The sequence below is a fragment of the Lontra canadensis genome, unplaced genomic scaffold (assembly GCF_010015895.1).
Source record: "Lontra canadensis isolate GAN:19392208 unplaced genomic scaffold, GSC_riverotter_1.0 scaffold7, whole genome shotgun sequence".
NCBI lineage: Eukaryota > Metazoa > Chordata > Mammalia > Carnivora > Mustelidae > Lontra > Lontra canadensis.
In genome coordinates, this window is record NW_022631001.1 from 13,267,188 (window position 1) to 13,292,951 (window position 25,764).

The window sequence follows — 25,764 nt, forward strand, 5'->3', positions numbered from 1 at the left end:
AATATAGATTGAAGTACGGGATTTGGTTTACTTTTTCAACATTCCTCTGGCTATTTGGGGTCTTTTCTGTTCCAAATGGATTATTCCAGCTTTGTGAAAAAAAAGTTGATAGTATTTTGATGGGGATTTCATTGAATGTATAGAGTGCTCTAGGTAGCATAAACGTTTTAACAATATTTGTTCTTCCAATCCACAAGCATGGAACATTTTTCCTTTTCTATGTGTATTCCTCAATTTCTTTCATGAGTGTTCTGTAGGTTTGTGAGTATAGATCCTTTGCCTCTTTGGTTAGGTTTATTCCTAGGTATCTTGTGGTTTTGGGTGCTATTGTAAATGGGATCAGTTCCCTGATTTCTTTCTTCTGTTTCATTGTTAGTATATAGAAATACAACTGACTTCTGTGCCTTGATTTTATATCCTGTCATTTTGCTGAATTCCTGTAAGAGTTCTAACAATTTTGGGGTGGATCCTTTTGGGTTTTCCAAATAGAGTATCTGCAAAGAGTGGAAATTTGACTTCTTCTTTGCCAATTTAGATGCCTTTTGTTTATTTTTGTTGTCTGATTGCTGAGGCTAGGCTTCTAGTACTATGCTGAATAGCAGTGGTGATGGTGGACATCCCTGCCATGTTTCTGACCCTAGGGGAAAAGCTCTCAGTTGTTCCCCATTGAAAATGGCATTCACTGTGGGCTTTTCATAGATGCCATTTATGATATTGAGGTATATTCCTTCTACCCTACACTGTGAAGAGTTTTAATCGAGTAAGGATGCTGTACTTTGTCAAATGCTTTTTTCTGCATCTATGAGAGGATCATATGGTTCTTGTCCTTCTTTTATTAATTTATTGTATCACATTGATTGATATGCAGTTGTTGAACCACCCTTGCAGACCAGGAGTAAATCCCACTTGGTCATGGTGAATAATCCTTTTAATGTACTGTTGGATTCTATTGGCTAGTATTTTGGTGAGAATTTTTGTATCCGTGTTCATCAAGGGTATTGGTCTGTAATTCTCCTTTTTGTTGGGGTCTTTGTCTAGTTTGGGGATCAAGGTAATGCTGGCCTCATAGAAAGAGTTTGGAAGTTTTCTTTACATTTCTATGTTTTGAAACAGCTTCAGAAGAATAAGTATTAATTCTTCTTTAAATGTTTGGTAGAATTCCCCTGGGAAGTCATCTGGCCCTGGACTCTTATTTGTTGGGAGGTTTTTGATGACTGCTTCAATTTCCTTACTGGCAATGGGTCCGTTCAGGTTTTTTATTTCTTCCTGTTTCAGTTTTGATAGGTTGTAAGTTTCCAGGAATGCATCTATTTCTTCCAGAATGCCTAATTTTAGCTTAGATTTAACCATCTTTGCAAACCCTTCCCATCCACCATATATGTGACCCCAAGCAGTTAGCTCCCTTCTCTATACCCCCAACTCATGCTCTGTTTGTATCTGTTTCTCTATTCTGATATTCTGAGACTCTATTCATGTCTGTACATCCTTGCTCCTGACCCAGCCTTCCATTCCTTGCGCCATACCCATCCACTTGAATTACGGGAAAAACAACCTTCCTTATATCTTCAGTCCCTTCTAGAACATTGTCTCCAGCTCCATCTATTAACATCTGTAACCCTCACCCTGAGTTGACTTCTCGTTAACCACTCTCACACCTCTTTTCACACTGCCCAGCCCTCCAAGTCAGATCATAGGTAAGCATCTTTTCATTTCCTCTTATTTTAAAACCCTTCTCCCATCCTCCTATTTAAACAAACAAGTAACTTCCACAGCAACCAAGTCTGCTTCCTTTCTCTAAGAGTTGTGCAATTTAGAGACACTGACCTTTTCTCCTTTTCATCACTGTCACTTAACCACCTTTCATACCTTGAGGACTTTGGCACCAGCTTATAGACTTTCTCTACCCCAGTCCTGCTATCATCTTGGAGGATTTCAGCATCAGTAGGGCTGGCTCCTCTAACACTCTGGCGTCGCCCAACCGGGAAACATTTCCTTTGCATTCCCCCGAAGCTGCTCCCAGAGTCACACCCTGGACCTTTGGCACTGAGTGAAATTCCTCTACGTGAACCACAGAAATCCTGGAATCATAGAAATCGGTAATTGTAACAATATGCTCTGACCAGAGACACTGTGTGGTTGGCCAACTCTCTGTGCTCCCCACAGTCTTCTGTCTCCTGAACAATCCACCTCACCCACCCACCTACCTGTTCCAGTCATCACTCCTGGTCACCATCCTAATCCAGTCCAGCTTGGAGTGCATGGTCCAATTCCCACCCCTCCTGGAAGTACCCCAGATATTGTGCACCTTTATATTTCACTGCACTCTTGAGAGAAATCACAACCCTGGATAAACCCGGTGATCACCAGCATCAACAGAGGCCTTCTTGGGGCTCAGAAATTTCATGTTTCTCTGATCACCTTATTCTCACACTCTCCACAACCTGTCTTTCAAAAACTTCTCCACTCTGACATCACCAACCCTCCCTCCCCACAGATGATTTCTGCATGGGGCATGAAAGTGCACAGCACTTCCACATGTCAGTGCTTCCTTCTGTCCTGTTATAGCAGCTGAGGGGACCTCCTTTCACCTATATGGGGTCTCCCATTCTCTACCTTCTTGAAGAATTCCCCCCATCAGCATTTCAACATGCTCAAGCATTTCTGCCTGACACCACACACATTTAGTAGCCAAAGTTTTGGAGAGTTCTATGTGTTTTCTGTTTGTTTCCTCACTTCCTGCTCTCTTATCCGAAACTCTGGTTTTCCTGGAGCTGACCTTCACTGGCTTACAGAGGACCTCCTCTTTGCTGAATATATATGGCTTTCAGTCCTCATGTTTCAGAGAAATTCAGCAGTGTTGACCACTCCTTTCTTCCTTCCTTCCTGAAACACTCCTCTTTGGCCATCTTGTGACTTCTGGTTCCCCTTCTGCCTCTCAGCTGTCCCTTCTCAGGTTCTTCCAGCAGCTTATCCTCCTTTATCCAGACTTCAAATGCTGGATTTTCTCCAGGCTCAGACCTAGGCTTTTCCCCACTCTAAAGTCTCTCTATAGAGTCTCTAATTACCACCTGTTAGCTAACAGTTTTCAGATTCATTCTCTGGTTCTCTCTCTATGACCAGACATATGGATCTCCAGCTGCCTACTGGACATCTTCAGGTGGCTGTCTCACAGGCTATCAGACTCAGTATGTATCAAGTACAATCTGAGATGTGCTCCTCTCCTTCCACCCCCTTCCCCAAATATCCTGGTCCTCACTGTTTGGTGTCCCACCTCAGCAGTGCCACCACAGTTATCCATCTGGTTATGTTGGCGACTATCCTTGACCTCTCCCTCCCACTCAACCCCAAATCTCATCCGTCACCAGCTCCTGTGCATCTTATCTCCTCCATACATCTCATACCTTCCAGTTCTCTCCATCTGCACCCACCATTCTAGTCCAAGCTGCTGTTACCTTTTACTTGGACTATTAAAGGAATCTCCCAAGTTATTAGCATATTCTTAGTCCCTCCAAAAATTCTCCTCACTGTAACTGAAGCAATCATTTGCAAAAACAAACAAACTGAAAACCGTGAAGTTAATTATATCTCTTCTGTTTCAAACCTTTCTGTGTTTTCCCATTGCCCTGAGGCTGAGAACCCAAGTCCTTAGCAAAGTCACCTACATGCTGCACCATCTTGGTCCTGCCTGTGTTCCTTCCCCTTTCCAAGCCTTTGAACATGCTGTTCCTTCTCCACTTAGAGTATTACTCTGCTCAACTCTGCCTTGGCACTTAGCCTAATTAACTCTTTATTTAGCTTTCATATCTCATCTTGAGTTGCTTCCTTAGGGAAGGCTTTCCTAATCACCTTCCTTCCAAAGGAAGCTACATCAGTGCTCCCAGTTCCTCCCATGCCTAAATAGCATCCTATGCATCTGTTCTGTAGTATTTCTTATCATAAACGGATTCCTTGGGTAATCTTTTATTTAATAAGTGTCTTCCCTGTTAGCATGGGAACTTCTCTTTTTTCACAGCTGTACCCCCAGCCTGCATACTGCCTTGCACAGATTAAGCACTCAAGAAATTTTTGTCAAATGAATGTCATCGCTTTGTTTTGTAACTTTGTTTGAACAACAAATCACTTTGTCTTGTATCTTCTATGTTAATTTTCCCTGCTGGAACATGAGATTCAGGCTTTTTCATCTCTCTTTAAAACTGTATCTAGAATTGTATATTCACACAATATGTGCTAGTTGAATGAATGAATGAATGAATGAACGATGTGTAGGTTAAGAAGAATGGGCAGATGGTGAATATCTCAGCAGAGACAGCAGTGAGAAAATCATTCTAAGGTCCTTATCTCATGCCTTGGATTATGTGGTTTGCATTAACTTTCAGCCATAAAAATACTTCAAAGATTTGTTCCCTGTGAAAAGCCAGCCTCTGATCCTGGTTTCTCACCAAGGTTTAATGGCCCCAAAAGCCCAGATATTTAACTTGAAGCTTCTGTTCTTTTTTCTTTCTTTTTTTTTTTTTAATGGGAAAATAACAGAGAAATCCCTTTGTTCCAGACTTAGTAGACACAGCTTGGCTTCTGTCTTCTCCATAAGCATGGCAGCTGATGTTTTCTCTCTGTTATAAACCTACCCAGTGCCAAGACACTCATCAAGGTTTTCCACTAGGGACAGAGAGATACCTTGCTACAACAGTGTGCTATGATTAGTGGTATCATTGTGCTTTGGCACTAGGCCGACTTTATGTTTTAAGGCAATAACATTGATAGAGAATTATATTAAATAGTTATATTTTCCCGTCTTGTCATTGCTGCTCATTTAAAAAGACAGACCTTTACTAATAAGTCAACATCTACCCAGCTCTCCTCCTTTAAAAATTGTCCTACATGAATTTCTATTGTGAAAATTCCCAAGGACCAAGCACTTACCTTTCCTCCTGAATCTGCATGTTGTGGATTAGAATTTGTGCAAAACTTTCATCTCCTCTTCTGGTGCAGTTTGTCATAATCCCAGAGGTACAGGTGAAAAATCCCTGACTCCACAATAATCGGAATTTATAGGTGGAGGCCTCGTGCTTGAATTTTAAGCCAGCAACCCTGGTACTCTTGATGTACAGTGAACTTTGAGACTCAGAGTACTTAATTATAAGTTTAAGTCAATGACCTTTCATCCTTCTGTGACTTTAGTGATGAGCAGACACACAGAAGTGCACTCTCAGCAGAGGACCCAGCATGTGCCCACACAGGGGCATGGAAATGCTGGCCTTTGCTAGGAAAGATAAAGGAACTTGCTGTATTGAAGGCTACCCATGGAGGCTGGCAGGAGATGAAGCCAGAAACAATCCCTAGCTCATGAAAAACCTTGCAGACTTTGATAAAGGTGTTTTAGGTTAGGAAGTGAAATGGTCTAATTTGGTTTTTGGAAACTGTCTGGCAGAAGTTCTAGAAGGTGTATTTCAGGGCAATGAAAGCTTGGGTGACAGTAGATGAGCCCAGAGCCCAGAGTCCAGCTGCTGAAGAACCATTTGTTGATTGGAGACCAGGGATGATACTGAAGAGAACAGGATGATGAACATTAGAAGTCAGAAAAGAGAGGAAGAATTAGAACCATTCAGGAGATAAAACTCCATCTGAACTTAGCAATGACTGTGGATATGGGTAGAGTTGTGAGGAACACAGGATCTGCCTCTGAAGTTCCTCCTGGGCTCATGGGTGGTTCCAGTGTTGAGGAGAGAATGCAGGATGGAGGTCTGGCAAGGGAGAGGAGTTTGGTTTGGCCCATGTGGGGTTTGACAGGCTTCTGAGACATATAGGTAAGCATGCGGGAGCAGACGGATATATGCATCTGGAATTAAATGATTCTGGGGACATGATGCAAACCATTGCCCTTTCCTGCCACCAACTGATCACCCAGACTGTTGTATTGAATGTAACAGTCACTGGCATTAAGTTAGTGAGTCTTACTAAGCGTCAGACACCCTGCTGCACATGTTATGAAATAAGTACTGTTAACCATCTGTCTTACAAAGGAAGAACCTGAAACCTGAAAAGTTAGGTAAGGTATCTAGGCCATGCCTCTCGTAAGGGTCAGAGCAGGGATTCGAACCGGCAATCCAGTAATCACTCTCCTGTGCTACAGTGTTTCTCAAATGTTGAAGTCACACTTGTGGTTAAAAGTGCACTTTATATCACAGGCCAGCACCCACAGATGCCCGTTACACATGTGTGCATACGCTCACGCAGACAGCTATGTAAATAGTGACAAAAACAGCTCTTACACTGGGACGCCTGGCTGGCTCAGTTGGTTAAGCAGCTGCCTTCAGCACAGATCGTGATCCCGGAGTCCTGGGATCAAGACCCTTATCAGACTTCCTGCTCTGCAGAGAGCCTTCTTCTCCCACCGTCTGCTGGTCTCTCTACTTGTGCTCTCTCTCTCTGTCAAATAAACAAATAAAATCTTAAAAAAAAAAAAAAACAACCCAGTACTTACCCTTATTGCTACTAATAATGCAACCTGATATTTTTCTACTCAAGTCTTTATCATCTTTTTTTTTTTTAAAGTAAGCTCCACGCCCAGTGTGGAGCCCAACACAGGGTTTGAACTCATGACCCTGAGATCATGACCTGAGCTGAGATTAAGAATTGGATGCTTAACAGATGGAGCCACCCAGGCGCCCCTATTGTCTTTTAAAATGGTGGTTACTTCCTACTAAATTGAGTTCACAGCCAGAGTTTGACTGAGTTTGACAAACATTGCTCTATTTTGTTCTCCTGGGGCATGTAATTCATTTCTCTTCCCAGGCCTGGTCATTCCCCCAACCTTTGAGGGGAGAACGCTGATTGTTGCTACATGTGTCCCTCCTTTCTCACTCAAGAAGGTCTTAAAGGTAAAAGGCTAGGGTGTAGTGGGATGAGGCCAGCCAGGAAACACTCACTTTGTGGTGTAGATGGATCAAACCTCATCTTTTTTTTTTTTTAAGATTTTATTTATTTATTTGACACAGAGAGAGAGATCACGAGTAGGCTGAGAGACAGCGGGAAAGCAGGCTCCCTGCTGAGCAGAGAGCCCTATTCGGGACTTGATTCCAGGACCCTGAGATCATGACCCGAGTCGAAGGCAGAGGCTTAACCCACTGAGCCACCTGGGCACCCCTTAAACCTCGTCTTTAACGGGGCTCATGAAGGTTAGTGCAGAATGTGCAAAACCACAACACAGAACGTGGTGCAAAGCTGTGTGTGAGCACAACGGCGATCACTAGTATGAACTTCAGTGGCACCCAGGCCTTGGGGTCTAGTCCAGCTCTACAGCTTCTTTATTGCATCCCGCCAGGCAGATGAGTTACTTCAGAATATTGTGGGAGGAGAATATTGAAGTGGTACTTTGGTTCATTCAACACCTACCATGAGCCTGTCCCTTAGTAAGCACTGAGGAAATAGTATTAATATCTTTATTCATTTAAATCATATCTTATCATATCATCATCTAATCATATCATTAATATCTTTATTCATTTAAATAATAATGTATACACTAACTTACAAACTGAATATTCCAGACTATTCCGTAATGACCCGTCAATCAGTCAATGATGCATAGAATCAGCCAGCTCTTAGTAGGTCATTTAAAGGAGACTTTAAATATTGATTTCCCTCAGCACAGGATGTAGGTCTTAGAAGAGGCTGGCAGCTCAGTGTCACTAAATGTGTTGGGCACAGAGTTGTTTATTTTGAGCCATCTGCACGTGTCCTTTTGGAGTAGACTGTGTCACTCTAGACCACCCATGCCGCCTGTGTGGGAATCCCAGGACCCTGTCCAGAAGCTGTCGGTGGGAAAGAGCTAGTTCATTAAGTGCATGTCGTTCTGAAACATGCAGAGCCCAGAGCTAATGATATTTATGAAGCAAGAACTTTTTTAGAAGACTTTCAAGTTCATTAAGTGCAAAGATGAGAGTCTATCTCACGGGGGAACAAAGCCCCAGTTCAGGGCTGATTGTAGAATCGAAGCACTGTGAATCGAACAGAAACAAGCTGTGTGAGCTTGTGGAGCAACATTTCCTTTTCCTCTCTTTTAATACAAATCTGATTTAAAAATGGAAATACAGGGGCACCTGGGTGGCTCAGTGGGTTAAGCCTCTGCCTTTGGCTCAGGTCATGATCTCGGGGTCTTGGGATCGAGCCCCAAATCGGGCTCTCTGCTCGGTGGGGAGCCTGCTTCCCCCTCTCCCTCTGCCTGCCTCTCTGCCTACTTGTGATCTCTGTCTGTCAAATAAACAAATAAAATCTTTAAAAAAAATAAAAATAAAAAAATAAAAATGGAAATACAGTTCAGATAACATTCCTGGTACTCGAGCTTTTACCTTGCAGTCCAATCCCTTTTGAGCGTCTCTCATTAATTTTAGATTTGCATCAAGTCCTCATTACTAGTTAAAATTTATCAGATGCCTACTCTTAAATTCCAGGATTTACCCTGGAATTTCGGTGCCCCATCTCTGAGTACCAAGGAAGATGAACACAGTAGATTGAGGGTAGAGGTTAGAGAGGGAAGAATACATAGGAGGGGAAAATCTAAGGATGCTCTAGGCTGCTGTGCCTCTCAGAAGCACGACAGTCATGCAGCCCTTGCTTTCTTTGCCACACTCAGCATCTAGTAAGGACCTAGGCACAGCTCCGTTGACTGAGTGCCTCACATGTGCCGGCCATTTGCTGGGCACACCAGGCAGGTGGTTTCAGTTGGTTCTCACAGCAATCTTGTGAAATGGGTATTACTATCTTCATTCCACAGATGAGGAAACAAAGGGTCAGAGAGGTTAAGAAAGTTGTCCAGGATCACACAGCTAGTGGGGGCAGAGCCACAGTTTGAATCCAGAGCCAGTATCTTCAAAGCCCTATCTCCCTCCTCCTTTGTGTACCTGAACTCTGCTATTTTGCTGAGCACCACAGCCTGCCAGGCACTAAACTAGTCTGCATAATTCCAAATTAATTCCAAAATACAAAGGAGTGTAAAGGCCACTGGCTTGAATGAAAAGATCACTAGCCTGAAATTCCACGGACGCAGAGGACAGATATATTTGGTCTCTCACTGTATATTGATTGCCTATTACATGGCTAATCCTCAAAACATACTCGTTAAGTGAAATGTTACTTAAAAATTAATGAACCAAAAATTTGAAATGGAATTCAAAGTTCAAGTCCTGTTTCTACAAGTTGCTAGGGACTTGGTTTTGGTAAATCATTTAATTCTCTTAGCCTCAGCATTACCATCTGCAAAATGGGCATAACACTCTCACAGCCCGCCTTATAGGGCAGTGGTTCCTAACCCTTATTGTACCTAGGAGTAGCCCATGGACCTTTAGCAACTTCTCATCCAGGTTTCTGTCCCCAAAATTCTGACTTGATGTGGTGGGATGTGATCTGGACATTTAACAGTTCCCTAGGTGGTTTTAATGGGTAGCAACTGTTAGAAACGCTGTCATAGGGATATTCTTTTTCCTTTTGGGGGGCTTGTCAAACATAGCCAAGGAAACAAACCTGCTCTGTAAAACCTAAAGAGCCAGTTAAATAGAATCAGTTGTTATAAAGTCAGTCCAGAAGGACTCTGGGCCTCGAGCTCCTGCTTCCCGATGTCATGACAGAGAAAAAGGCTGGTTGCTCCAGTCTCCCGTGTGTCCCCAGGTCAAAATGCCCTCCTTCCTGATCAGGTGGATGCAGAGGAGGAGGATTTGGTTGACATCAGGGCTGTAACAGGTTAATAGCAACCTGCTGGACAATTGCTCCATTGGATGAACTTGTCCTTGGGCAGTCTCACGTGCCATTTTGGCAACCCCGTGCACTCACTCTCCTGTACCGGGGATACATGCACAATGCCTATTCAGAGACCCTCCCAACTATGTCCATTTGTTTGATTCTTTCTGGTCATGGTTCACTCTTTGACCCAGGCCACTCAGGCTGGGGCTGTGTTGTGGGAGGAAGGAAGCGGTCCTCCCTTGCCCTCAGCTGCTCCCCTGTCTGTCACCTTCCTCTGCTGCTACACTATGGAGGAACAGCTGAGTAAGAGGGCCTTCAAGGTGCCAAGAAAAATATTATTTAAATTTTAAATAATAGTCTCTTGGGAAGAAAGGGTCATGAGGCATTCGAACCACCACAGAGAATTTTGCCAAGAGAATGACTCATAAGGCTTCCAACTATCTACCTCTCTCCCCTTATTTGGTTAGGACAAAATCCTGATGTCACCAAGTATTTCAGGAGTGGGTTCTTCCATTTCTCTTGCATGTTGGTCCTTATCCAACAATTGTGCATACGCCAGTCTTCCGATGGCAAAACAATTGGAATAGCCATTATTCTCACATGCTTTTGAACAGTGTATATTAGCCACATGCCTTCACCATGTCACTGACCCATCTGAGCCACAATTTCCTCTTCTATAAATGGGCATAACAACACCTGCCCTGTCTAGGACTAAATGACATGAACTCTCTGAGACCATTTCAGAAATAACAAAGCAAAAAAATATGCAAGTCGTGCTAGGCAGAAAGGGCACACGGCTCATATAGTCATAATTCCTGTCCTCAAGAAACTTACTATCTTGAAGGGAAAAGAGACAAAAAGGAAAGAAATACCATCAAGAGTAATTGCTCAGTTGCTTAGGGTCCTGAACTCAGAGGGATTTAAAACTCCAATTGTCACAGCCTTTATTTTTTAGCCCTTCTGCCACTTTTTTGAATTTGGGAAATCTCAACATCCATATTCTCATTTGGTTCACACAATCACCCAGTGAAGGCAGCAGACTCAGAGAGGTGAAGTAACCTCTCTAGGGACACACAGCCTGAAAGTAGAGAAACTGAATGTAAAACTTTTACCTACAGCTACCCTCCCATTCCCCCATAATGGCACCTTCATGTCCTGGTCCTTATCCCATGGAGGGAAAACGGGATTGTATTTCCCACCAGAACAAGAACTTCTCTGTACATCATAGATGGAAACCGTCACAGACAGCCTTGGTGAATTTGCGGCCCATAGCACCAAAGCCTAGTCTTTGAACCCAAAACTGCGTTCGGGTTCATTCTGGGCACTAATGAGCCCTGTATCCTCCACTTTGGGGAGTTTTCAGTGTGTTTCAGGATCTGTAATTTTGCACCTGATCACAGAACTATGTCTGGGGTGGAGGGACAACATTCTCAGCCCTGTGTCTGCTAAGACTTCCCAATGCATGAGTTTGTAAGTCCCACAAATGTCCATCCCAGGAGTGTGCTCCAGGGCCCTCATAATCCTGGTGCTGGGGGGTCAGCGAGAGAACAGCAGCCTTATAACCCTACTTCCTACCTCCAAGAGTCCATGTCACCCTAACTCATGAAAGTCCCAAATGGATAGAGTCTACGCAAAAGGAGGAGAAAATGCCTTCTGGTCCTCTAGCAGCTCATCAGCCTTCACTGTACAGTTTGGGAGCTGGTGCGCATAGCTCTGTCCCAGCTGGAACCTCCCTCAGCTGATGGATGGAGGAAGTGGCTTAGGGCAGAAGCAGTCTGCTCCAAACCTGATGTCATGATGGTGGAACAGAGTGCCTTTACTGTTATGGATGTGTCTACTCCCCTTCCTTCCATAATAACACTGGTCAGAGGAAACGTGGCTCTGTGTGTGTGTCACGTGATCTTCAGGGTGCACTCACCCTTGTTTGCAGATGGGCTGACGGACCCGAGGCTGATACAGAAGATCTCTCAGTGGCAGCTGCCCTGTTAAGGTCACTGCCTCTACTTGGAGAAGCAGAATACTTTCACCCCTACTCAGATGAAAGCCAGCTCAATCAACAACCTGTTTAACCTGTGAACTCTCTGGAGTCGTTGGTCAGCGCAGAGGAAAATGGTGTGAACTTTGGGAACACATGGACCTGGGTTCTGCTCCTGCTTCTTCCACTGACTTGCTGTGTGACCTTGAGCAGTTACCCTTCTGGCCTCGGTTTCTTAGTCCACACGTGGAAATAATAATTACAGGGTTCTTAACCCAGGGTTGCTGTGAGGATTGGAGAAGCCAAGTGAGAAGCGCATGTCTCAGTGTCTGACCCAGCCCCGCGAGTGCTCAGTAGAGGTAACAGTTGCTGTTGTTACTGACAATGAGATTATCGTCCTGCAGACCTGTGTGAGCTGCTTTGAACTGCCTGCTGCGTACCACCCCAAGTTTAGGACCTAGTAGTTAATGCTTAAGAAGTCAATCAAAAAATACATTCATGTGCTAAAGCTGATGACACTGATGCTGAGGGAGGGGGGAAGGCTGTGTAATATGGGGTGTCAGCGACGGCCTCGCGGCCCTGACTGTGGATTGGGAGATGGAGGAAGGAAGCCGTCAGAGCACAGTGGTCAGGGTCCTGGTGTGTGGCCGTGTGTGGCAGCCAGAAAGAGTATGCCTGTCAGGGCCTGGGGAGGAGCTTTGCCCAGCCATGCGCGGGCACTCACCTGGAATGTGGTGACATCACCACGGCCCCTACTCCTCCAGCCCCTTCCACCAGACTAGCTCTTGAGCATGCTTCGGGGCTTATCTCTGGCATCTGCGAATGGACTCTCCTGGGCCACTGCCCTGTGAACAAAATAGTCACAGCTACCAGGAGAACACCTAGCTCTCTCCATTGTCATTGAACTCTGCCTCTGTGCTTCACGCCCATTGTTTCACTGAATCCCATAATGGGAAAACAATCAAAGAAGTGGCTTGCCCGAGGCAGAAGCCCAGAATCTCCATCATGTGTTAATCCACGTGACTCCTCTGATCGACTCAGGAGGGCAGCGAGCAGCACCTCTTTCCTCTGGGACTCCCCAGTGTCTAACAGGTCATCTTGGCACAAAGTAGGAACTCACCAATGCCTGTGGAAGGATGAGAAGAGATTGTCAAGTGCATCACAAGGCTCTGGGTCCAGAACCACTAGGCAGATCACCAAGTGGGATGGGGAGGTCGCCCCTCAGAAAAGCTAAGTCACAGAGGCCCTGGGCAGCTTGGATGTCTCAACAGCAGAAGGCGGGTCAGGGGCACAACCCGATGCAGCTTGCTGCCTCTGAGCCCTGTCATTGGACGGTGGGGTCTATGCAGAAATCTCTCTGATGTCAGAAAGTTTTGTCCAGGAAACTTGGGCAATGCTGAGCCCTTGGGCAGATTTCAGCAGCTGGACCAGAGATGATCATTCAGAGAAGATGATAACTGAGGGAAAATCAGGGCTGACACTTAAAAGATTCACCCTGGTACAGTTTAGGCACTGACCACTCAAAACAGTCCCAGGCCTTTAGTTCTAGAATAGGGTCTGGAGGCCACCCACTCTGCCTGACTTTAACCCCTTGGCCATTGGATTGTGACGGGAATGCGAGGTCCAGAAGTTCCCGGAAAGAGGCCAGAGCTGGTTGAGCAATCCACTTGGCTGAGGGAGTGGTCAGAGCGGTGGCTCTGTAACAATTGAAACATTTCAATTGTTTCTACATAACAACTGTAGGTACCTACTATTATGTGCTGAACACTGCAAGGTTGACCTATGACTAAAAGAGCTGGCCATTTTTCAAAAGCCACTTGTTCTATTTTGAGAGCTTTATTAAAACTAGATAATATAATATGTGACTTTTCCTTAACCAGGCATACAGAAACTATAATTTCTCAATGTGATAAGAATGATTAAGGGCCCCACTGCCAAATCCACGTTGCACAAGCCTGACTTCTATCTTAGGATTCCTGGTATACCTTATGGGAATTATGTGACTTTCTGACACAAAGACCTAGAGTTTTCAGTATCAATTAGCAAAGTTTATTTCTTCTGTAGAGAAATATAAATTCTAATACTTCTCTCCCACAGGCTAGTGAATCAGCTTGTGCCAATCCCATCTTGGAGGCCATGGTACCTGTGAAGTGCCTGCATTTCTGCTGTACAAACTTGTAAATCTGAAGTTGCCTTAACATTAGCTTCAGGATGAAAAGAAGCTTCTGGAAGTATTTTTTTTTTTAATCCCTGAAATTAGCAGTTGCTAAACAGTCATAATTTTTCCTCAAATACAAAAGAAGTTGGTGGCAGTCAGCCAAGAGAAACAACTTCGGCTTGTAGAGAGAAGCAGGCTGTTATTAAAAGCCATAGCGGTCATTAACGAAGGTGATGTCATCATTCAGGGCCTGGGCCCTCCTGGGATCCCCAGGGCCAAGAAGAGACGATTCACAGTCTTTACCAAGCCAGTGAACAGTCACCTGCCTAATGGTGTTTGGTGAAAGTGCTCAGTCTCCAGGGTGGGGCGGGGGGGGGGGGGTTGGTTCCTGTGAAAAGATCAGGGACCTCAGTGTCGTACCAGCTTGCAAAGCTGGTGGCCAGGACAGGAGATTTATGAACTGGTGACTTCGGACTTTGATAAAGAAAAAGTTTGGTATTCTTGTGTGGAGAGTATGTAAAGAATTCTCTGTGAGTCATACTTTCAAACAAAGTGGAGCCTATCTTTGGGTAGATCTTTCTTACCATTTCAGCACTTCTTCTGAGAGGAGGGACTACTTTTCAGAATTTCATTAGGTTGAGGTATCATTATTGCTTTTTTTAAAAATTATTTTTTTAAAGATTTCATTTATTTATTTGACAGAGAGAGATCACAAGGCAGCAGAGAGGTAGGCAGAGAGAGAGAGGAGGAAGCAGGCTCCCCACTGAGCAGAGAGCCTGATGCGGGCCTTGATCCCAGGACCCTGAGGCCATGCCCTGAGCTGAAGGCAGAGGTTTAACCCACTGAGCCACCCAGGCGCCCCATTATTGCTTTTTTAAAAACACTAGAGGAGCCTAGTATTCTGAGATTCCTAAGTTACAAAACAAAACAAAACAAACAAAAACAGAGAAAATTAGGAGTGACTAAGGAGTCTAAACTTTCATTTGCTTCTTTTCTTTATTTTTCTCTCTTTCCATTCTTCCCTCACACTCCCATCCCACTCACATTTTCTGAGGTCCGTATCACCAAGGTCCTAGGAGGAAAATACTGTAAGGGCAAGAATGCAGCTTGTGATCAAATCTTGGTTCTGTCACTTGCCTCTGGTCAAAGAAATCATCACAAGAAAATTATCCCACCAAATGGACTTCCTGATTATAAAACGCATCCTGGTTAAGATGCAATAAAACATGGAGAATAGCTATGCAACTTCCAGAGCATGACATAATCTCTCTTGCTTAGCCTTCTTATCTAGAAAGTGGAGGTTATATAACAGTGTGGTTGTAAGGATATGGTAAGACTGAGTATTTATTAGAGTCCTTTTCTTGGAGCCAATGATCGCCAACAACCCTGTGGGTATTGGATGTGGTGTTGATATAAACAAATGGGCTTGCATCTCCCTGTCACTCTTGATCTTTCTGTAGAAGAGCTTGTAGTAATTATAGGAGATGAAGTCTTTTTCAGCTGGCAGAGCAATGTGGGGAGTTCTGGTGCTCCCTGCCTTTTCAAGCTTCCCCACCCCCAAGGGGTCTGGGGGAAGCTAGACTGCCCTCTGAAAACTCTAGGTCTGCTTTATCACCCACACAGCCTTCTGCACTTCTAGGAGGAACCTAGCATTACCTGGGGCTCATTATAAATAGAGTTCATTAATTATTAGTTAAGGGTTGTTCAGAGTTCCCTACACAACACCCATGGGGATGCTGGTCCCTTCCTTGTTGATGTCCTCCACCCATGACAGCTACTCTGGGGCTTGCTACTGTCATCACCACTGGAACCCTTCACGAGAAAGCCAGGGGTCTGAGGAAGCCAGGAGCTTTGAGGTCGTGCTGGCTGACTTCTACATAGAAGGGGTCTCCTTTACACAATGGGTGACACCTTATCATGTTGGGATAAAGGTGGAACAGCTGTGGTCCCCATGCGTCTCAGTGTCCCTTAGGGAACCAGTCCCTGTACTCCTGCCAGCAGACAATGTCTCCACAGGGCTTAACCAGGCCAGGGGGCAGATTCCATGAGCCCCACTGATTCCCCGTCTTCCTGCCAGTTCCCGAACCAGAAGAGGCTTGTTTGTGAAAGACTCTTGTGAGAGAATGAAAAGACAAGCCACATACTCAGAGAAATATTTACAGAATACATGGGCAATACAAGACTCGGATCTAAAACATGCAAAGAATTCTTTTAAGACAGCTTTATGGAGTTATAATTCACCCATTTAAAGTGTACTACTCAGTGTTTTGGAGGTTTTGTATATTATTAATTTTTTAAAGTTGTGGGAAAGTAGAACAAAATTTACCATCTTAACCATTTCTAAGTGTACAGTTAAGTGGCATGAAGTGTATTCACAGAATTGTGTCATCATCCCAAACAGAAACTCTGTATCCATTAAGCAAAACTCACCATGCCCATCTCAGCCCTTAGCGATCTCTAATCTACTTTCTACAGGAGCCTGGCTGGCTCCATTGGTGGAGCGTACAACTCATCATCTCGGGGTTGTGAGTTCGAGCTCCACGTCGGGTGTAGAGATTACTGAAAATAAATAAATAAATAAATCTCTAATCTACTTTCTGTCTCTATGACTTTGCCTATTTTAGGTATTTTGTGTAAGTGGAATCATGTATCTGTCCTTTCCTATCTGGCTTATTTCACTTAGCATGCTGTTGTCAGCGTTCATCCACGAAGTAGCATGGATCAGAATTTCATTCCTCTTTGTGTTTGAATAAACCCTCACTGCACACATACGCATCTCGTTGGTCTGTTCATATGTTGGGTTGATTCCATCTTGAAGATATTGTCGATAATGCTGCATTGGGTGTTGGTGTACCAGTGTCTGTTCAAGTCCTTGATTTCAGTTCCTTCTGGAATATACGTGGGTGTGGAATTCCTGGGGTCTTACGGTGGTAGTTCTAGGTTTAGCTTTTGGTGGGCCTGCTAATACTTTCCGTTCCTACCAGCAGCGTACGAGGGTTTTATTTTTTCCACATCTTCATCGACACTTGTTATTTACTACTGTAAATTACTATTTACTATTGTTGCTTTTATTCCATCCACCTCCATGGGTGTGAAACGACATCTCTCTCTAGTTTTGATTTTGCATTTTCCTGATGAATGATGCTGACGTTTTTTCCATGTACTAGTGGTGATTTATGAATATTCTTTGGAGAAATGTACTTCCAAATTGCTTATTTGCCCATTTTTCAATGGCATTGCTTTCTGTTGAATGTTCTGCTGTAGCAATTATTCATAGATTCTAGATATTAAATGCCTTACGCTATTTCCAGATGCTTTTCCCATTCTGTGGGTTGTCTGTTCACTTTCTTTTTTTAACTTTTTTTTTAATAGATTTTATTTCTCAGAGAGAAAGAGAAAAAGCAGGGTGAGTGGCAAGCAGAGAGAGAAGCAGACTCCCCACTGAGCAGGGAGCCCGATAAGGGACTCCATCCCAGGACCCTGGAATCATGACCTGAGCCGAAGGCAGAGGCTTAACTGACTGAGCCACCCAGGCGTCCCTGTTCACTTTCTTGATAGTGTCCTTTTTGTATGAAAATTTTTAAATGAAGTCAATTTACCTAATTTTTCCTTTGTACTAATGCTTCTGGTATCATATCTAAGAATTCATTGCTAAATCCAAAGTCATAAAGATTTACCCCTATGTTTCCTTCCAAGAGTTTTATGATTTAAGCTCTTATATTTTAGGTTATTGATCCATTTTTAGTTAATTTTTGTATTGGGTGTGAGGTAGGGATCCTAGTTTATTCTTTTGCGTGTGGAAATGCACTTGCCCCAGCACCAACTCTTTAAGAAGCTGTTCTCTCCTCCATTGAATGGATTTGATGTCCTTGTAAAAAATCAATTGCCATAGATGTGTGAGTTTATTTCTGAACTCTTGATTCTAGTCTGTCAATCTATTTATCTGTCTTTATGCAGTACCACACTGTTTTGATTACTGTAGCTTTGTATTACATTTCAAAATCTTCTTTTTAAAAAATGGTTTTGGTTGTTCAGGGCCCTTGTTATTACATATGATTTTGAGGACTGGCTTCTCTATTTCTGCAGGAAAGGCCATTTGAATTCTGACATGGGTTGCATTGAAACTGTCGATCAAAGAATTCTTAAGACTCAACAATAAAACAACAAAACAAAAAATGGGCAAAAAATCTGAATAGATAACTCACCAAAAGATAGACAGATGGAAAATAAGCATATGAAAAAAAATCCTCAGCATCAATATGCCAATAGGGAATTGCAAATTAAAACAATAATAGCATGCCACACCATATCTATTATAGTGACTAAAATTTTAAGAACTGACACCACCCAATGCTAGAGACGGTGTGAAACAAGAGAAATTCAGTGGCTGCTGGTGGGAATGCAAAGTAGTGAAGCCACTTTAGAAAACCATTTGGCAGTTTCTTTAAAAAGCTAAACATAGTCTTACCATATGGTCCAGCAATTGCACTCCTATGTATTTACCCAACTGATTTGAAAACTCATGTCCACACAAAACCTGCCCATGAATATTTATAGCAACTTTATTTATATTCACCAAAAGCTGGAAGCAACCAAGATGAATAGATAAATGGGGAAACAAACCACAGTAAAACCAGACTGTGGAATGTCATCCCATGATGAAAAGAAAGGAGTTATAGGGGCAGCTGGGTGGCTCAGAGTGGGAGCCTGCTTCTTTCTCTGCTATTCCCCCCACCTTGCTTGGTCTCTCTCTCTCTCAAATAAATTAATAAGATCTTTAGAAAAGAAATGCATTATGAAGCCACAAAAATGGATGGATGAAACTTTACATGCTTATGGCTATGTGAAAGAAGCTTGTCTGAAATGGCTACACACTGTGTGATCCCAGTGGTTTCACGTTCTGGAAAAGGCAAAACTGTACAGACGGTGTAAAAAAAAATTCAGTAGTGGGGCACCTGGGTGGCTCAGTGGGTTAAGCCTCTGCCTTCAGCTCGGGTCATGATCTCAAGGTGCTGGGATTGAGCCCCACATTGGGCTCCCTGCTCAGCAGAGAGCCTGCTTCCCCCTCTCTCTTTGCCTGCCTCTCTGCCTACTTGCGATATCTCTCTGTGACAAATAAATAAAATATTTAAAAAAAAAAAAAAAAGAATACTTGCCAGAGGTCCAAGGCAAGGAAGGGAGGGATTGATAGATAAAGCACATGCTGTCATGATAGATTCATGATATTATGCATTTGTCAAAACTCATAGAACTTTACAGTACAAAGAATGGATCTTAATGTATCCAGATTTTCTCAAATCATTTAGTAGGTTGTTGGATCCCACGAAAGAAGGCAGATTGTGACAGGAGACTATAACTGTGTTATAAATGTATGATACAACTTCAGTGAAGGGGGTAGAAGGAAAAGTGATGACCTGAGTAACTTGGGAAATAAGTGGAGTTTCTAAGACTGAAGGCAAAAGGAACAGCTCGTAAGCACTATACTCTGGTGTACTAAGTTGATTCCCCTTGCGGCGTAAGGTAACAATTCTGATACTTCTCTGTGTGTGTGCTGGAATCTAGTAACTAAGTACATAGACGGCAGGTGGGGGTAGCTGAGTCTCTCCTGGGTGGAGTGAGAATTTACAGATTAGCGAAGTGGTGAGGCTAGAATGACCCATGTGGTAATGGAATAGAGACATTTGGATGAAGTTATGTTTAGCTTAGTATAGATTCATTTCCTTGCTCTTTCAGCTGAGAGGAACTAGGAACAACAAAACCCCATAGCACATTTATTAAATAGAGCCCAGATCTTGGGTTCTAATGCCATGCTCCAAGGAAGGAATCAGACCTCACTGGGGAAAAAATGGCTGATTCTAGGACTAGGGTAGGCAATATACAAGATGGGCTTGGAGCATACTGTGCCAGAAAGTAAGAAGTAGAGGAAAGAGAGGAAAGACAGAAAGGGAAGAAAGAGAGAAGGAGAGAGAGAAAGAAAGAAAGAAAGAAGGGAAAGAAGGGAGGGAGGAAGGGAAAGAGGGAGGGATGAAGAAAGGAAGGGAAAGGAAGAGAAGGGAAGGTAAAGGAGGGAGGAAAGGGAAGGTAGGGAGGGAGGAAGGGAAGAAGGAGGAAGGGAGGGAATGATGAAGGAAGGAAGGAAGGGAGGAAGGAAGGAAGGAAGGAAGGAAGGAAGGATGGATGGAAGGGAAGGGAGGGAGGAAGGAAAGAAGGGAAAGGGAAGGGGGGAGGGAAGGAAGGAAGAAAGGGAGGAAAAGAAAAGGAGGAAGGAAGAGAGAGAAGGAAGGGAGGGAAGGGGGAGGTAAAGGGGAGGAGGAAGGAAGGACTTAAGAGAATATGTTAAAGGGACACAAGGAACTGACTGAAAGAGTTCCCAGTGGCCAAAGCTGGAAAAATTTGAGTAAAAAAATAAACAAAGCAGAATTGGATTATAATCCAAAGTTTAAAATAAATACCCACAAGTCCCTTTTCATATAGACAAGTGATTGAATAAAGATACATGGGGGAGAAGAGACAAATCTCCCATGTGGAAGAGTTCTGAAAAAGGAGTCGCTTTACAGCAGAGAACACTGGCAAGCACAACCCAGCCTGGTGATGAAGGTCGTGATCAAGGTTGATATCAACAGTGATAAGTCATGTTGAGAGTATGGCTCTCGATCTGATGTGAGTAAAATGGCCTTTCACCTCTGCAGTCTTCCTTCTAAAACCCCATAACCCCACTGAGTCATGAGAAAAACATGAGACCAATGCCAGCAGAAGGTGAATTTTGGCTCTCTGCTGATGGGACCTCCCTGCTCCTCAGTTTCACGCATATCCCTTCATGGGTGTGTTTCTTTCTTGTTCTCTCAGGGGATGGCATTTACACTGGAAGAAAGGCTGCAGCTTGGAATCCACGGCCTGATCCCCCCCTGCTTCCTGAGCCAGGACGTCCAGCTCCTTCGGATCATGAGATACTACGAGCGGCAGCAGAGCGACCTGGACAAGTCAGTGCCTAGAGTCTGCTCCCTCTACCCAAGCCCCAAGTTCAGCTGTCTCCTGCGGCACACGGGTTGTCTGGTAGTCTCCAGGAGGAGAGGCTGAGAGCCCCTGAGAGATCCCAGCGCCAGTCCCAGCCCCAGCCCCAGGCCATCTCCCTGAGGGACTGGGCTTGTTAGGACTGAGGCATAGTCAGAACTGGGAAGGGAGACTGACTTCCAACAGGTGCAATCTGGTTGGTCCTCTGGGAAGTGGTGGCACCCGAGTCGGCCCGAGAAGCACAGTTAGGGTTTCATCAGACAGCGGTAGGGTTCATAAAAGGCATTTCACTCAGCAGTAATAAGGGGAGCGAGTGGGACAAGTGTGTCGGGAGAGTGGTCCATGGTCCAGGTCCCTAGAATAAGGGGAATGTTGTGGGGAGCAAAGTGGAAATGCACAGCAACACCTCAGAGAGGACCAAGGATATCCTATGTTAGAGGTTTATGGGAACTGTAACCAACCCTGCCACCGCTCTGGGTTCTCCTAGGGAGGATATTCCATGGAGAGCCAACTGAGGGATCACAAGGTCAGCTTCGTCAGTTTCCCTACAGAAGGTCGTGACCTCCCAGTCTCATGGCTATGAACTGGTACAGCCAGGATTCGAACACAGTTCTCTCTGGAGTCTGCCTTTAACTGCTCTGCTATGCCACAGCTGAAGGCCTTGGCACTTAATGGCTACAAGACTAGACCCCAGTGTCAGACTAAGTTCCAATCCTCATTCTACCACTTAATAGCAAAAATTACCCCTCACTGGGTCATTCCTCATTTGTACGATGTGTAGATCAGTGGTATCAAACTCATACGTTTATGATGAGGCTTAAGTGCATTAGTATTCTAACACGCTCAGAACACTTACACAGTAACTGTAACTTACAACAGGAGGCCCTTTGCAAAAGCTTGTAAAATAAATACGGCACCTTGCTATGGGCTTCAGTGGAAATTTAGGGGGAGGATATGGGTTCCCCCTACATATCTGTAGAGCTTAATGGCCAAGATTTGGGGTTGTTGATGGTGTGGCTGTCCTCCTGGGGGTAGAGCTCAGCAGAGTGTTAGGGTGATCCTGTTCCCACCTTCCTGTGCTCCCCTCACAGTAGCCACTGCTTCCAAGTGGTAGTGAATGAGGAAATCTCGGCCTACTCCCCCCACCCCCCCACCCCTGCATTCCTGAAGGGCTGAATGCTGTGGATATCACGCCCATGAACTCCAAGGCCATACTGCAGCTCAGGTCAGATATTCACTCCCTCTTGTTTATTCTACCCACACTGGGTCTTGCTACATCACCCTGAAGAGCCAACCAGAACGTACACAATGAATTCAACCGACAGCATTACATGCTCTAACTTTGAACAACCTGAGCTTCCCTCTTCTGTTAAATTTACAAAGAATTAAAGTCTAACGTGAAATCCTCTTTGTTCATACCTCTCTGGGTTTTTTCAGCTAGATAGAACTTACCTATATAGCGGGGAAGACATGGCGGGCCCCGGGAGCAGGAGACCTGCCTGATCGTGGGAGTTCCAGAGAGCTTGTTCCTGGCGCTCTGCTGACTTCTCTGACCCACTGACCCACTGACTTCTCTGACCCACTCATTCCCAGAATTCCTTATTTCAGCAGGTGCTCAGGGAAATGCTAAGGAAGCTCCCCAGCTTCTTCTGGGTAAGGGTAATGGTATGCTGGTAAATGTTTACTGACTGGTTTTGGGGCACCAAGGGAGCCCTGATTTGTAGCATTTGCCCATTTCCATGATGTGAATATTCCCAACCGTGACCAATTTCAAGTTACCAACTAGACATCACTGAATGTAGAACTGGGAAGAGATGTGTGTAAATGACTACTGAGGACAAGAATGCTTCCACCAGTAATGAGCTGAGATGCTGGCTTTTCTAAGCAGAAATCCTCCCTTCCTTCTAAACACTATTTTTAGCTCTGGACCAGTGCCTTTGGGAAGGAAGGAGAGACTGAGGCCCCAAGAAGTCATGTGGCTTCCCCAGAGTCACAAAACTAGGAAACAGCAGAGCCGGGATTCAAACCTAGGACCCTGTTACCACACCCAGGGATCATTGCCCTATGGGAACATCACTCTCACCCATTCCATGCCAGGGTTCAAATGCCTGCAGGCTCTCCTAAGCTGTTGTTCAGGAAGGGTGTGATGTCAGTAGTCATCTGCACCGCATCATGAATTTCAGACCCTGGGTCTTTTTTCTCCTAGGGTTTTTGCATTTTCAGGACTGTGAAATGAAAGGCTGTTTTCTTGGCTTCGTGATGTTAGGCTTCAGGGAACAGGTGAGAAAGAGATTTTTTTGGAGCGTGCCTTCTGAGGTCAGGTGGTACTCAGACACTTGTGAGCTCTGGTTGTGACAGGAACCAGCCACGTGGGGTGGGAAAGCCCAATGCAGACATCACTGGTGTGTTCGGTATCTTCCTGGACCCCACTCCGTCCCAGCCTGGTTGTCTTTTCTCAATGTCCACATAGTGATAACATAACTAACCGTCTGGCACCGTGGTTGAGATTCGAGAATCAGATTGCTTAGACTCAAGTCCCTACTCTGCCACGAGACCTTGGGGGAGCAATTTCATCTCTCTGTGCCTAGTCTCCTTATCTCTAAAAAGTAGTCAGCATTTTAGTACCTGCCTCATAAGTCCTTGGGAGTTTTAAATGAATTAATGTAAAATATTTAGAATTGTGCCTATGCCATGAATAAGAGTAAGTACTATAAGACAGATGATTCTCTCCTCATTTCATAGAAGATGAGACTCATGCTGAGGAGAGATGGTGATTTTCCCATGAACGTGTCATTGTACGTAGCCTAGTGGGAGTCCTGGGTCTTTGCATCAAGGGCCCTTTGTGCTCCCACCTGTAGGGCCCAGGTGACCAGCTTGGTTCTTGTCTCCCTTTCCAAGGTACATCATTCTCATGACACTCCAGGACCGCAACGAGAAGCTCTTCTACCGCGTGCTGACGTCAGACGTGGAGAAATTCATGCCCATCGTGTATACTCCCACCGTGGGGCTGGCCTGTCAGCACTACGGCCTGACCTTCCGCAGGCCCCGGTGAGCCATCCTGGGGCACGGGCTCAGGGAGGGGCTGTCTCCTCAATGGGAATCAATTCTTTCCTCTGACCTTGCTTAATGGTACTCTGGAGGCTGTGCCTGACTGAGCCAGAGGCTTGACAAGACATTTGATTTTAAGCACTTGCTCAGAAAATTACCCCAGGCACAGAGCAATGAGTGGAGAGAGTATGGAAGCAAGGGGAGAGCGGAGCTCCTCCCCCCTCCAGATGATAAATGCCCAACATATTGTTCAAAGTTGTCCTGAGAGGTATTTCGGATTGGTTTTCTCTCATTATCCACCTAAACCACCACCCCCGCCCCCACTTTTCTGGTCATCTCCACAGCATTGACAGCTCTCTTACCAATTCAGGCCAATGAATAATGGAGTGTTGGATACCAAAGACTGAATTCTTCTGCTGACTCAGAGAACCAGTATTCATTCCTTTATTGGGGCTTGACTCAGATTCCACTTAAAATGTCATTTTGTTAGGCAAAAATTTGGCATTAGGTTTTCTTTAATAGACAAAGAATTTGAGGGCAGCTTTCTAAAAAGATTGCTTTTTTTTTTGGTTTTTGGGGTTTTTTTTTGTTTTGTTTTGTTTTCCATGATGAGTTTAGAAGATATATTTTTAAAAGTATATTAAAAAAGGAAAAATGGGAGTATTTTCCAAAAATCCTCAGCACAAGGTGCCTGGTAATTATCAATACGTATTTCTAACACTGACAGTAAAAAAAGAGACCTGCATTTATTATATGTAATGGGACATTGTTTTGGTCTGTGTTAGAACATGTAAAGATATAGTGTATTGTGCAGAGATGTGTCATTTATGTTTCTATAGAATTTATAAATCTGTGTGTATATATCATTTGATGTATGATGAACATGGAATCATGGATCTCAAACATCTTTTGTTAATTTGGGAAAAAACGGTCTTCCTGCGCTGATGACAGCATTTGGGCTGAGCCTTGCAGGCTGAGAGCCCAGGGACTAATGCTGGTTCCCCTCCTTCCTTTTCTGGCCCTATATCACCCTTGGCAGAGGGCAGTGTATCAGACCTCATGTTGTGGGGGGTTGTGCAGCTGTGGATGCCCACAAGTCCTCACCCCTCGAAATAGCCATGCTCCTGCCGTCCTGTGGGGGGCGCTTCATCGGGTTCCAGAGCAATTCTAGTCTTCAACCTCTCTTTCAACAGGAAAGAGACTCCTTTTTTCTTATTCTCATTCCAAAACCCGTCCTGGCAGAGACCTTGGAAACTGACCGTATCTTTCTGAAGATGCAGGACACTATTTACCACCCAGTCCCTACTCAGAAATGATCCCCCAGGCCCTCCCTCTTGCCCAGTGCAGGTCAGCTCATGTTTCTCCTCCAAGGCCTTAAGCAGCCTTCAAGGCTGAAAGAAACAAGTCCAGCACTTTGACAAGAGCGAGTCTGTCACAGGTCAACTCCTACTCAGAAATCCCATGCCTTAGCTACTCTAATCTGTTCCCCATGCCCAAGGACGCCTGGCACTCCACCTCTCCGCTCCTTCACACTCGTGGTCCTCTCCGCCTCCCACATCTGCCTGCTCTCCTCTCCTCATTCTCTGTCCATCAGAATGGAGGCTAGACTTTCAAGTCCCCCAAGATTAGGCTTCTCTGTCTTCCCTGATCCCCGCTGGGTGGAACGGCTCATGCCCCCCTCGTACTCCCCCTTAAGTCATCACACATACTTCTAGTCCATAGTTATAGTTTTCATGCTTAATGTTTTTAATTATGTGTATATCAGCTGTCTCTACCAGAACGCAAATTTCTTAAGAGGGCTGGAAACACATCAGATCCATTTGTGTGGACTAGACCA

General features: G+C 44.5%; 1 protein-coding gene across 2 annotated transcripts in view; it reads left to right on the top strand.

Annotated features, from left to right (window-relative positions):
• ME3 (malic enzyme 3) overlaps positions 1–25,764 on the top strand; it is a 212,662-nt gene that overhangs the window by 68,505 nt on the left and 118,393 nt on the right. For both annotated transcript variants that reach the window (XM_032852862.1, XM_032852863.1), the window contains exons 3-4: positions 20,715–20,848; positions 23,778–23,927. In XM_032852862.1, the coding sequence (XP_032708753.1) occupies positions 20,715–20,848; positions 23,778–23,927 (284 nt within the window). The remainder of the gene's footprint in view (positions 1–20,714; positions 20,849–23,777; positions 23,928–25,764) is intronic.